This window comes from Macadamia integrifolia, chromosome 11, assembly GCF_013358625.1.
Source record: "Macadamia integrifolia cultivar HAES 741 chromosome 11, SCU_Mint_v3, whole genome shotgun sequence".
Classification (NCBI taxonomy): Eukaryota; Viridiplantae; Streptophyta; class Magnoliopsida; order Proteales; family Proteaceae; genus Macadamia; species Macadamia integrifolia.
Genome location: NC_056567.1, coordinates 429633 through 443598, shown reverse-complemented (window position 1 = coordinate 443598; position 13966 = coordinate 429633). Strand labels below are relative to the sequence as shown.

The following is a 13966-nucleotide window of genomic DNA, read 5'->3' as shown; positions in this document are numbered from 1 at the left end:
GGGGGGGGGGGGGGTGTGAACCACGCAGTCTTTCCTTGAGAATATCAAGAGGATGTTTCATCGCTTGACCACCAGATCACAATATTTATACCTTACCATTGTTGTCAATTCTAGATATTTTCCAAAAAAATGACTTACGATTAATGATTGCCAATTTTAAAATCAGATGGCTCAATATCCCTGATTATGTAGTCAAGAATTTAAAGATAGAGTGGGTGAGTTATATTATTCATCTGTGGCTAACCTAGAACATGAACAAAAAAATTTGAGAGTTTTGTAAGCTAATATTGTTTGTAGGGAAAAAAAAAATATGTATTCCACAATTTGACTGTACTGATTCATGGATTAGTCTAAAGTCTAGAAGTAGCTCCTTAAGCATTAATCAGTTACTTTTCACTTGATTACAAGCCAAAAAGATATGGTTTCATGAAGTATACATGAGAGCAGACAGTCTGGAAAACTCATGGCAATCTTGTAACATTTTTTGAGAATTTTAAGCGGGAAGTACTAAAATATGGAGTGCCAATGAGATTTGTAAATAGAAAACTTCTTGATCATGCCATTGTTTGCCTACTGTGTTAATGGAATGGAATTTGCATTACATACTTTCTTCGAATGTTCTTTTGCACTTCATGTGTGGGGATCAATCTTAGGCTTGAGAACAAAATGCATTGAAGGGAATTCAACAATGGAGGTGTTTATACCCTTCATGAAGGATATTTATTGCTGAAACCATTTTCCTATAATATTTGGAATGCTAGGAAATCTAATCATTTTGGTAAGGTTACTATAAATGCTTCCATTTTGAAGTTTTGTAGATAACTTGACAACTATGGGAACAGGTCAAGTTATGAATATCCATACACAAAGGGCTTCAGCCTCATTCCAACATTGCAGTCATAAAATGTGATGCAGCTTTTGACAAGAGCAAACATATTGGTATAACAGAGTGGATTATAAGAGATGAGACTGATGAGTTTTTGGGTAGCAAGATTTAGATGATCTGACACCCCAAATGTTATGACAATTGAAGCCTTCAGTTAAGGATGCATTGAGAGTGAGTTTCCAAAACAGGATTTCACAAAGGGTGTGGCAGACTACATCAATCATTAGGAATGACTCTTAGGTTGTCATGCTATTTGTTTTAGAAGCTAGAGCTTGATATCAAAAGTTGTCAGGACGTTGCCTAAGTATACTTTGCTGGAAGGGTACCTTGTTGGTGTTGCCTTGACATCCAAACCCCTTCCAAAGCCTTCGGTCGCCTAGATGCTTGTGGCAATTATGTTGAATATGGGAATCCCATGTGATCTATACACGGGGAGTCGGAGTTGATAACTTATGCACTGTTGTTAATTACTAGAGATTTGGTTGATCAAGGTGAGTATGGACTGTGGAGTGAGAAGCATGTAGTTGACATCATAACCCATGTCTCTAATGTTTTTTCTCATGTTCTGTCAAGTGATGTATCAGAGGGATTGTGCAATATGTTATGAAGCTTTTTAGTTATTAATGAGTCTGAAGTTTTCTTTCTAACCCCCCCACCCCCCCCAAAAAAAAAAAAAAAATTTGTGTCCCACTATTGGCAAGGGGAGAGTCATTTCTTCTTTCAAGAACCTTTCAATAATTTGAAAAGTTAGATATTCCCCAAGTCACCTTCTTAAAAGGAGCCCAAGGGGATAGCACAGTTGGTGAGTAACGAACTTGATACGAACCGTAAACTTGGAAATTCTAAGTTCGACTCCTACTAGGCACATCTTGAGCCACTTACACTAGAGTGTTTAGTGCTCTTCACTGCTTTCAGTAAAAGTTGAATAGTTCTCATTCAACCCCGATATGATTCTATTCATGTAATTGTGGGGTCAGTATAGACCAACGAAACTAGTCAGGCCAAAGGCTAGGATACCCGTCGTTAGAGAAAAAAAAAAAAACCTTCTTAAAGGAAAATCAGGATAATTTCCCACGATGAGATGATTTTTAACCACAAGTGTTACTTTTCAAAACCTTTTAAAAGTCATCTAAATAAACAACAAATCAGATGTTTGAATCCTCCATTCATATTTGAATTTTGTTCCACCTCATCTCTTAGATGGGACCCATCTAGCAGTGGATTATTATTGAAAACATTGACCAGATATGACAATTTTACTATAACAAAAGAATGCTCTGGCTTAGTTTGTTATTGTTGTTGTTATTAATTCTTTTCATTTTTTATAAAAATCCAAATGAAATATTTTATTTTAATCCAATTGAGAGTCAGATCCTGGGGATTAAGAGTTTCTCTCTTCACCGTGGGTGAACGCATGACGAAGGGAAAGGATACTCAGTCTTATATTGAATAGAATATCTTTTTGTGGAAGAACCTTCATTTTATTTCTTTTCTTAATTGATAGGGACCTGAACGGTTACCTAGATTTTTTTTATTTTATTATTATTATTTTTTTTTGGTCAAAACTTTGACAGGTTTTGTGGTTGGTATAAACCTTATCAGAGAAAAGTATAGATGATTGCCTCAACACTACGTTACCAATAAAACTCTCAGATAACCTCTAATTGTCCAACTTTTTAAGCAAACCCATTTGACAGTAGTTGACATTTTGGCTGCTGCACTAGTGCTTTCATGAAAGATGAAACACCTGATTAGCCTTTTTGAATGGTCACAGGAGCCCAGTTTAAACTTGAAAAGCACAAAAAGACATGAAGATAAGAACTGAAAACCAACACTGAGAAGCATTGTTCTTCATTCGTCAGTGTCTCAATCAATCTATTTTAAGACTTGGACACAAAGCAAACTGTAACCTCATTCATTTTTCTTCCCCCACTTTTCCTGTAAAATTCCTTGCTATATGAAACCATAAAATTCCTTATTCCTAGCATTAACATTGGATTTATTTTGTTTCATCTACAAAAAAAGAAGAAAAAATACTTCTATGAAGAGTGGAATTTTTTTTCTATAATGCACAATATCTTCCTGTATGGATTTGGTGAAGGAAAAACAGTCATGCCTTCCTGGTGCAGCTAATAATGGTAGATCGATCAAAAGGTTTGGCCACCGCATCATCCATTTCCCCCCACACATTCCTATATGGGTTCAAAGTTGCCTCAACTCTTCTTTCTACAATCCCACACTGTGCAAACAATTCAGAGGGAAAGAATGGCAATGGAAATGGAAATTATTTTTAAAGATACAGTCATGACATGATAATGTGTCTAGCCAAAAGAAAACATCATATAATGTAATGGAAAAGGGCATTACCTCATTATACTGACGAACCTTGCCGTAGGGATTCGACTTCATTCTGTTGGTTGTCAATTGGCATGTATTGTGACATGATAGCCATAATCTCTGAGTCCATGTATGACTGCATTTAAAAAAGAGAAGAAAATAAGGACCACGAATCACATATCTCATCAAGAGTCTTGGATGCAGACAAAACATGATCTAATATCCTCTTAATTCTCTTTAGACATACCCGGAGCCTGTATTTGTAGAACATATAACCTGCCAAACCAGTCCCCACAACAGCAGCTAGGACAAAAATCGAAACGAACCATGCAAATTTTGATGTGTTCTTAGCTGCCAAATAAAGGAAAAAGCATCATGAGATGTTTTACACACCCCACAGCGGCTAGGCCTAAACAGCACTTATAGTGAGGCTAAATCACAAACTCAAATTAAACACACACAGAGAGAAGAACCTTTAAACTAGCTGCTATAACATATAATATTCTATCCTTGCAGTTATGGTTTTCCCACTAGACTGTTTTCTCCTTACCAATACATGTGTCCTGTTCCTTTATGTAAAGAAGGTCCCCTTTGCACTTGCAGTCATATCCACCCCATGTGTTCGAACAAGTGCAACCATTGCACTGACAAGCAAGACCTTCCTTGCATTCGTTAATATCTACACACAATGGAAATGGGGATATAGTGAATTCTTGGATAAAATATAGGAGAAATGGTACGTTAAAGAGACGAATTATCCTATAAGACACAGGAAAAATCAGAAAAGCACCTTCACATGTATGACCATCCCCACGAAAGCCTGATGGGCAGCGGCACCCTGTTAACTCAGAATCCTATTTTAGGAAAACAAGAGATTTATGTAAGAAGGAATCAGATATCTTGGGAGTATAATTAAGAATGAATAGAACTTGACTGATGTTTAATTAACTGAAATATGCAGGGACCATTAAAAAAAAAAGAAAAAGATGAGGGAAAATGACACCGAACTGAACAAGCTGAAAAGGTATTTCCGTTTTTACTATCCGACCAGCAACCGCCATTATCAAGAGCACACCTTCCAGGTCCTACAGCTGTTAAGGAGAGAAGAAAACAAGTTAGTTCCAACATTTGACTTTATAGAGTAATGGGTGTCACCATTCAAATAATACAGACTAAAGTGGATAGTGATCCTAGAAAAGTGTATCTTTCATCCAAGTGACAGAAATAATATGACAACAATGAATATTGAAATAATGGTCAAAGTCATGAACCATAAATAATGCCTAATGCCTATGGGAATTATTGGATCCTGATTTTTTATTCCTGAAAGAAAATACACTTAATTAACTAAGAGTCACAAACATAGCATTTAGAAGAGAAAGAAGAAGCTATAACTATTAAAAAGACAAGACATCACCCAAAAACAATCATTCACAAAGCCATATGTGACCAATTTATATAAATCAACTAAAGAGGATGTTTTATAGGAAGGCCAAAATATTTGGTTCTTCAGGGAGTATAATGTTGGGCAACCAAGAAATGTAAAGAGAATGAAATAAGTTGAGATGCGGACAATGATATGGATGAGTGGCAAGTCTCAGAAAACACCAAGCCATCAAGATTAAGCACGTCTAACTGAAACCTAAGAGTTTCCGAAGAAAAAAAAGGGTAGAATGACCCTATGCAACAAAAACCTTGATAGATTCATAAAAGTCAGATTTTTGGTGCAGGTTGAAGGCCATAGGAGGATGAACAAAGGTGGAGAGGATACCGCCAGGTAGTTATGGAATATCTCATCAGACACCATAATGAAATTTGTATAGAAGAATAGCGAGAAGTATTTGCATAGCCGACACCATACAGATGACTTTAGACTTCTAGCGATAATAAAATGATGATTGATGATTGATGAGTGATGATGACTCAAATCTGGTGCCAAACTCTGATTCTCACCCATAATGGAAACATGTTTACGTTGTCCATGTAGAGGATAGTATATGAAGAACATTTTTTTGCTGCCATGGGACAGCAATGACAACAAAAGAGACAGGCTACCATTAATATGTTATGTCCATTTCATACGAGAAACCCTTGCAGAATGTGTCAATATACTGGTCATTATTTGAATTTGAAAATAACAAACACATCTGCTTCCTAGGATATACTACCATAACAGGATACCAACAGAAGGAAAAGGAGTACCTTTACAATATGTGTAACCATCTCCATGATATTGAACACCATTAGCCACAGGGCACTCACAAACTCTGCCCCTGAAAGTATCCTAATCAAAGAAAATTGACCCAAAATCAGAAGCTCGTAACTTGCAGAAAAGTGATACCTCCCCATTTGATAGGTGGAAGTGAATAAAATTTTCGTTAAGAGTTGCATCTAGAAAGGTGTTCATGCAAGTGGAATCAGGTGTGCTGGGAAGCAGCACATATTCAGAGTCTGTGAAATCCCCAAAATCAAATTAGAACCAAATGACCCTAAATTTTGATCCAATGGATATCACACAACTTTGAATACCAATCAATCAAACCAACATGAATGTGACAATCTAACTTGAATACCTTGCAAGCACTTATGTTAGATCGTGGATCCCGCCAACAACCACCATTTCTTTCAAGACATTCATTGGTCTCAATATCTGTAGAAAATATAGAAAGCCAACAAAATGTTAACAAATTTCCAAAGACAAACTTCTGGGATCATTATATATTAAAAAAAGGAGAGAAATGTGGACCTCCATTCAAACAAACTGCAGGTTCAGTGGTCTCTTTAAATCCCGCACATATTGCCTTCAGCACAGCAGTTCTCTCCAGTTTCCCTGCACACCAAGCACAATAAAGCTTCACAATCATGAGATGTTGCTCAAATATAAAAAGCTTGCACCACAAGTATGAAAGCTAATATCAATAATCACAATCAAACTCTTACCACAAGTATGAAAATCTAATATTAACATATCACAATCAAACACTCCAGTCTACTTAGAAAGTCAAGCAAATTGATGAAAATTTGTTTATTTATTTGGTGGAACATGAAAATTTCTGCAACATAAGCAGAAGCAAGTCATGTCATAACCCTGTCCTGCTCAGCGTAACTCTCATCTTCGCCCAGCCAAAAGAAGATTAAACCAAGATCAACTTCAGGAAACTTAATGAAGTGAACTGTGAAAATTTTCTAACAACCAAAAATGATGATAAATTCATAGCCCAGTCTGACGAGATTTTGCATTACTCGTTATAGTCAACTAGTTCATTTCTACAAAATAGTTCATAATCCAAGAAAACTCTTCCATAACATTTCTGACATATGATCCTCATGCGTGCATTATGAATGGTGGAAAAACAACGAGGACAACACCATGAAGTAATATAATTTAGCTCAACATAAACTATGCATAACAAACCTCGATATTGAACATTGTTAATGACTAGGGTTGGCAAGATGGTAACATCACCCCGAGATCCACGACCAACCTAAGATCATGTAAAAAGAAGAAAGGCAATGAGACTGCTTATCATTTCAAATAAAATAAGAAATTTACGATAATGCTATATCCTGAGACATGGCAAACCTTGTCAGCTTAGATATTTATGTGCTAATTGAGTTAATGATGAGCTCAGACTTCTTGAAATGCAAATACTAAATTCATAAGTGTACTATGCTTAAGACAGAAAATTTAAACTCAAGTATTACTTTCTGAAATACATTTCATACAAGATGCAATTTTGTGATAACCTCTTCCATTTCTGATGAGGGGAATAAAGGAAAAGTAGAACAGTTACAGAAAAGGAAAATACCTGGAGGTCTTGCTCTCTCTTCAAAACTTCATTTTCCACATTGGCAGTGGGATCACCCATGCATTTTTCAATCTTTTCAATTGGCAAATCTGATGCATAAGCTTTAAATCATTAACATGATAGACATTAGAAAGGAAAAAAGTTGTCAGCAAAACTAAAACTAACACCCACCAAGTGATTTCATGACATCCTCAGCACATTCTTTGCTATATCTCTTCTCCTTCATTGAACACCTGATATGAAAATCTGACACAAAATCCCACCAAACCCAAGACCGATTGCTCTCATTGGCAACTCTGTGTACACAAATCTGTCTCAGGTTTTCAAGTACCACATCTTTCCCATCATACCCTTCAGCAAGATCCTGCTCCGGGTCAGGTGCACAGTACCTCCCATGGTTTATGCACTGAGATGTGCATTGTCTGGTGAGAATGAAAGCTTCTGGACAGTACCAAGTTATGTAGTGGGGTGTGAATAGCGTATAACCACCCCTCTCAAGAATCTGAGCATGACCCTTGAAATTCTTAACAAAGTTCATCTGCTTATCACACCGGACCCCACACTCATCATTGCTATTGGTCCAGAATTCATATTCAACTCTCTCATCAGGGTGGGGCATGGACTCTGTCCAATCTAGTTTTATGACAACCTCTTCACCATTCTTCAAGGCTTTCTTCAAGCTCTCGCCAAAGGACCGACTAACCAAAGCTGATGGGATTTTGATCTTTTCTATGTAACCATCGGTATCAATGTTCTCTTCCGGAGAATCCATGGTTATCAAAGGCTCGTCTATGTTATCAGCCACTAAAACAGCAGCAGCTCCGGCCTCTTGAGCATGCCATACCTTCAAAGCAAAGTAGCATTCTGCAGCGCAAAAACGGAAACAAATCAGCTAGACTCAGTTTAGGAAATTAAGAAATTGCAGACACCAACAGATTATTAGGAGATACCCATGATGGGAGGTTTCTTTTTAGTGAACTCTGAAAATTTCCTTGGATAAAGAAAAGTAGTCATGATTCTATAATATTCTCTATGCAAAAATAAAAAACCGATGTAAACTAGAGATAAAACTCAAATTGCAAGGAATTCCTCTGTACCTTCAGGTGTTAAATTATTTTCAACATATAGAGTTTCAATACAAATATCTTGATGTACAAGGAAATTACAGAAAAGGAAACAATTAACCAGGGAAGAATACATAAATAAGAAATCTGATACAAAACTACTGTAAACTATGAAAACTCACATAATCAGTCACGAACCTGTTATATTTCTTAAATTAACAAATTCCCACAGAAGAACATGAACTTGGAAGGAAGATGAATTGCAATGCCAAAAAAAAAGGTCAACAGACAATCAAATCACTCTCAAAGGATGAAGGAGAGGAAAGAGAGAGTCCAAATAAGGAGGGGGTAAAATAGAAAGAAAGAACAGAAAAAGCAGAGGAGTTAGCTCTAGGCAGGTTATGAAATCCAAAAGATAAATGTTAGAACTGAGATTTGCTTTCACAGGAATCCTAGAAAACCGATTGAAAAGAAGATTAATCAAGAAAAATAAATACAGCTACCCATTACTTGATGCTGCATGACCGATAAAAAATTGAAATAGAAATCCAGAAATAAACAACAAACAATCACTGGAAAAAAAAAAACTTGTGTTCAAAGGTAGTCGTTGATGTTCTTATAAAAAAGCTCAACCAATAAACAAAAACAGCTTCCCAACATGAATACTGCCCAGTTCATCATTCAAATCCAGATTACCAGAAAGTAGGATTGAATTGAAATAATTACCTCCACGATCGAGAAGAATAATACTAGGAAGATAAGACCGGGACTTAGAAGTCTCGTTGTCTTCAAAGGTAGTACACCCTTTGGAACCCTTTTTAGGATAAACAACGGATCCCATCAAGCTACCGCCATAGTCAGGAACCCCAAAATTCCCAATTGATCCATCATGGTTGGAACGGAGACTTTCTGGTGAAAGAACAGTGATGCTGTTCTTCTCCACAACGAATCGAGCATAAACAGGCGTAGAGCTGCCAAGCAATATTGAGAGAAGTGATAGAACTACGAATTCTACGAAAATCGGCATTGGAAATCTAATTCTGGTTATCGTTTTCGGACCTATTCTTAGAAGTTGAAGCATATAAATAGGTACTCAGAAGAAGTGCAGAAGCTGAAGAGAAATCGGGACAAGTGTAGCAGGAAGGATAGTTCCTAACGGTCTTCAGGTGGAGGGAGAGAAACTTACACACAGAGAATGAATGCAAGAAGCCAAGAAGAAGAGAGAGAGAGAGAGAGAGAGAGAGGAGACTTTTCTTCTCGTCTACCACTATCTGTGCCGTAAAATAAACGATATGGGAAGGTTGACGGAGTAAGCGGAACCACCAGGAACGAGACAGAGAGAGAGAGATTTCTTCGTTTCATCAAAATGTGCTTCTCTTTCTCAGAATTGACCAATGTCTCCTTTTCTTATTCCTATTATCACTGTCAGACACAGAAAGAAGGATCCGATTTTCATTAGTTTCAGTTAAAGTCATGATGGGTGGGACCCACAGCTCCAGCCTATCTCCTCTGATTCGCATCAGATCATCTGATCTGGAGTCTGGGCCTTCAAATTAACTCCTCTAATCGGAATTCTAGAGAGAGAGAGAGAGAGCCAACGAAGCATTAAACTAGTTTATGACGGAGTAGACAACAAAACAAAATGGGTAGTTATTCTGTAGTAAAGTCGTTGAGAACTAACTAACAAAAGTTCGGAGAATCTATTTCTATTTTTATTTCTATTTCTATTTTAAACCTGCAACTGATAGGGTAGTTTCTGTGTCGACGACACTGTAAGGTTTAATGTCTGCACCAACGACATTTGGAGTGCTGATGTGGAAGATCCAGATTCACTTTTAAGTTGCAATGAGCAGAGTGTGGGAGTGGGTCCCATTGCATTTGGAGCATTTTAGCTTCAACGCTTTTTAGTATTGGTTTCCATACATGGTCATGTATGATTGCTGTCTAAGAACTCTTCATCCACTAGGGATGAAAATGAGGGCGACCACTTTATGCTTTTCTAACGGCTGAAGTGACAACACCAATGGTGAGGATGAAGTCTTCACATCCAAAGTACATTTGATTTTTAAGTTTAGCATGGGGAATGGTATTTTTCTCCAATCACATGGTCACATCACTATTAGAGAAGAAATAAATCCCTTCTACTATGTGACGGAAGAAAAACTCAGTGGTTTATTTTATAAGAGGGTATTTCCGCCCAATAGTGGAAGCTAAGCAACAAATGAAGAGCCAATGAATCCCCCCTATCACACAGGGGGTGTCAGCAGAGGCTATTCAATTGAACAATAAACATTCAATTAGCTGTTATCGATCTAAAATATAAAGATATATATATATATATATATATTATAGATCCATAAAAATTTCTACACTACAAGAAACTCTGTTACATTTACACTATAATAGGCTATAAGAGTGGGAGATTAGCTGAAAGTAAAAGAATGGGTGATCCAAGGCACTCAGTGAAGATAGAAGAGTTGATCTCATCACTCCCTCCACCTTTACCATATATGAACACATGTACCGATGAGATTTTGAAAGGTGGAATTGGTCTCTAGAACCCTAGAATTGGCCTTTGGATCAAATAAACAATGAGCCATTTGGTTTGACTTTAGATTTAGGTAGAAAAATATGAAAACTAAACCCACTTGGTAATAATCTTAATATATATATATATATATATATATTAGTGTTCACACTCCCTCCTTACTAAGAGGCACGTTTGTTATTAATTGGAGCTCAGACAACCTTTTATTAATAATATGTTTCGAGGTCAAGTAGGCCATTTCACATGCAATAACTTGTCTCTTCCAAGGCACTCCCTATTCCAAGAAGTCCCATGGAAACGCCAAAAGGAGAAGCTAACCTTAAAAGGAAAGGCATTGGAAGATATATTGCTATTACTGTGATCTGATCACAATTTTCCATTTCCTAGGGATAAGTCCATAATGTTTTTCCTTGTAAACATGACTATGGGTTTTTAAAATTTAATTAAAAATAAAATAAAAAATTTTCATTATTAAATTTTGAAAAAAAAAGAAGGGATTAAAGTTTAATTGATATTTTTATTTTTTTTAATGAAATAAGATGAATTAATGGGAAGATTGTAACTTGCAACTTACAAGGCTCACTTTATATTTTAATACTTTCCCTATGATTCCTTGAGGTAGACACAGTCACCAACCAGGCAACCATTTGTTGTTGCAAACCAACCACTCAATTAGGTGAGTATCAATCCATGATTCAGTTCCATTATAATTTTGTGGGTTATGGACTCCCTTCAAAAGCAAAAAATATATGGTTAAGTTAAAGCAACTAAACCGCTTTTGATGGAGATATGATATTGGCTTTTGTTTGGTTGAAAGATATTGATATATTCATAAGTATAATTTTTAAAAATATTCATCTACATAGTAGGTAAGATCTTTTGAAAGGGTCCTGATTGGGGTATTTTTTTTTTTTTTTTTTAATCTTTTGTCACACTCTTTTGTCCTGTATTTATATGTGTGTTGGAATGGTGACAAGTCAGTAAATATAACTTTGTATAGATACATGAAGATTCTCCATTTTTTGAAAGCAAAAAAAGAAGAAAAAACCTCAAGAGAAGCTCCTCTTAACAGTTTTACTATATGTCACACGTACATGGCACTCTTATTAGTATCAAAATTTGTGTCTATATTGTCCATATTATCAACCCAATAAATTTTATTTCAATCCAATTTTCCCGTGTCGAGAAACTTAAGATATTGGTTGAAAAATCAACTTTGGGGCAATCTAGTCCACTCGGGAAAATATGTGATTTAAGCGTTCTAACATGGACACCATATAGTGGAGCCGTATACGAAACTCAACTCATGACTCATGAAAGGTCAAACTTTCAATCCAACAATTGATTTGACCAAAAAGAATTCTACAAATGGCTCAAAAAGAATGGACCATCAAGAAAGCTTCCTTAGGAAGGCCATATAATGGATATTATGTTTGTGGAAGTATATTTCCTCCAATCCACTAAATAGCTTACTTATTCAAACTTTTGTTTATTTGCAAATGCCTAAATGCTATCCCTAAGCCTCTATCTGCCCATTCCTTACTAAAACACCTATACAGTACTTATGAAAAAGTCCAAAAGCCTATAAATAGTGGAAGTATAATTCCTCCAATCCACTGAATAACTTGCTCTTCGAAAACTTGTTTATTTGCAAATGCCTAGATTCTCTCCTTAGGCTCTATTTGCCCATTTCTTACTAAAACACCAATAAAGTACTTGTGGAAAAGTCCGAAAGCCTATAAATAAGCTTTGCCAAATTGCCAAACATTGCCATATTAGTCGCCAATTAATATATATATATATATATATATATATAATGTGCATTAGTGCATCCAAATGGGAAATTGATAGATATGAACCGGATCAAAATCAACATATAAATCTGTATTGGTTGATCCAAAATTTGTCTTCATCAATCCACATCAAATCCAATTGTAATGGTTTGGCCATCCTTCTCCCTCCCTCCCCCCCCCCCCCCAAGATTTTTATTCTACCTTTTTGTGTCAAGTTCCACTTAACTCTCTCTCTCTCTCTCTCTCTCTCTCTCTCTCTCTCTCTAAAAGATGACTATAATTTGTAAAATTGCATGTGTAGTATTTTGATCTAAGTGGCGAATGGCTTTGTAAGAGTGGCAGTTGGATGAGTGAATATCATAAAGATTAGCCATTCAATTAGCCTTATAAACTTTATGGCCCAATGTAATGTGTATAGAAATTTTCCCTTGTAATTTAAGTAGTTAACAAATTAAATGGTTAAAATTGATTTTTCAACCATTTTTCAAAGCTTTAAATCACCACAAGAGGAATCAAGAAATCAAAATAGACTACTAAAATACTTTAAAATCTTGGAATCAAGAAGTCAAAATAGACTACTAAAACACTTTAAAATCTTTCTAGCATGAAAGCCTTGGCTAAAAATTCAAGAGCTAACTGCTAACCATGAAGGATGTAAATATCTAACCCAAAAACTTGAATAATTGAGTGAAGGAATTCATAAGCATACGAGAAGATAGAAGATCTCAGGAGTAACAGATGTGGGACTGTTCTCCTAACACTCGTCCTCACATTGGAACTATGTACATGTGTGCAAATGAACAGAAGTAGATTAACAGATGTGAGACTGTTCTCCTAACACTCGTCCTCACATTGGAACTATGTACATGTGTACAAATGAACAGAAGTAGATTTAAAAACACCTGAAGTGTACAAATGAATGAAGCAAATCTGAAAACACATGTCAAGACTGGAGAAAACCTGTTTTGATACCATGTAAATATCTAACCAAAAAACTCAAACTATTGAGTGGAAAGACTCACAACTATATGACTGGATAAAAGCTCTCAGGGGTAACCAATGTGGGATCGTTCTCCTAACAGAGGACATCATCCCTTTTTACCCCTAATAATGTAAAACATGTCCAATAAAGTATTATCTATTTTTAAAGTATGCGTTAGCAATCCCCTTTTGGTCAAAATGAATAGCCACTATTATATTAAATAAATTGAGAATATATGATCACATGATTTCTCTAAGTAATATAAACGATGTTGATTAAGATATTATTTTGATATTATACATTAGAAAATCTCATCTTATATATCTAAATTAATAACCCCATTTGTTTAATAGAAAATATGTCTTATAGCCATTAACCATCAATATTAAATGTATCATTCAAATAACTGAATTTTTCTTATTTATTAGGTCGTCATCCTTTTATTATCTGTGTTTTATACTCCTTTTTTTTTTTTGTGTGTGTGTATGTCTTCATGTTCGTGTACAAAAATATGTGAATCCATATATATATATATATATTTAGACTT

General features: G+C 35.7%; 1 protein-coding gene across 2 annotated transcripts; it reads right to left on the bottom strand.

Moving 5' to 3' along the window:
- Window positions 1–2703: 2703 nt before the first annotated feature.
- LOC122093258 (vacuolar-sorting receptor 7-like) lies at window positions 2704–9417 on the bottom strand. Of its 2 annotated transcripts, none has more exons than XM_042663546.1 (13): window positions 8823–9417; window positions 7204–7896; window positions 7033–7121; window positions 6639–6708; window positions 5970–6053; window positions 5797–5873; window positions 5426–5507; window positions 4232–4314; window positions 4014–4077; window positions 3774–3902; window positions 3471–3574; window positions 3254–3359; window positions 2704–3112 (listed from the first exon to the last, which is right to left on the bottom strand). In XM_042663546.1, the coding sequence occupies exons 1-12, from the start codon at window positions 9175–9177 to the stop codon at window positions 3258–3260; spliced, it is 1932 nt and encodes a 643-aa protein (XP_042519480.1). In that variant the 5' UTR covers window positions 9178–9417; the 3' UTR covers window positions 2704–3112; window positions 3254–3257. The 2 variants fall into 2 exon arrangements, with proteins under 2 accessions (XP_042519480.1, XP_042519479.1); XM_042663545.1 differs by having other exon boundaries at window positions 2704–3125; window positions 8823–9413.
- Window positions 9418–13966: the final 4549 nt, after the last annotated feature.

What these genes read in the sequence shown, in the direction of transcription:
- LOC122093258 (XM_042663546.1), bottom strand. Translation starts at nt 9,177, where the DNA reads ATGCTTCAACTTCTAAGAATAGGTCCGAAAACGATAACCAGAATTAGA. An exon ending in TGCAGTTTGTTTGAATGGAG is followed by an intron (nt 5,874 to 5,969) that starts GTCCACATTTCT and finishes TATTTTCTACAG; the next exon opens with ATATTGAGACCAATGAATGT. An exon ending in CTAACATAAGTGCTTGCAAG is followed by an intron (nt 5,508 to 5,796) that starts GTATTCAAGTTA and finishes TTCTTTGATTAG; the next exon opens with GATACTTTCAGGGGCAGAGT.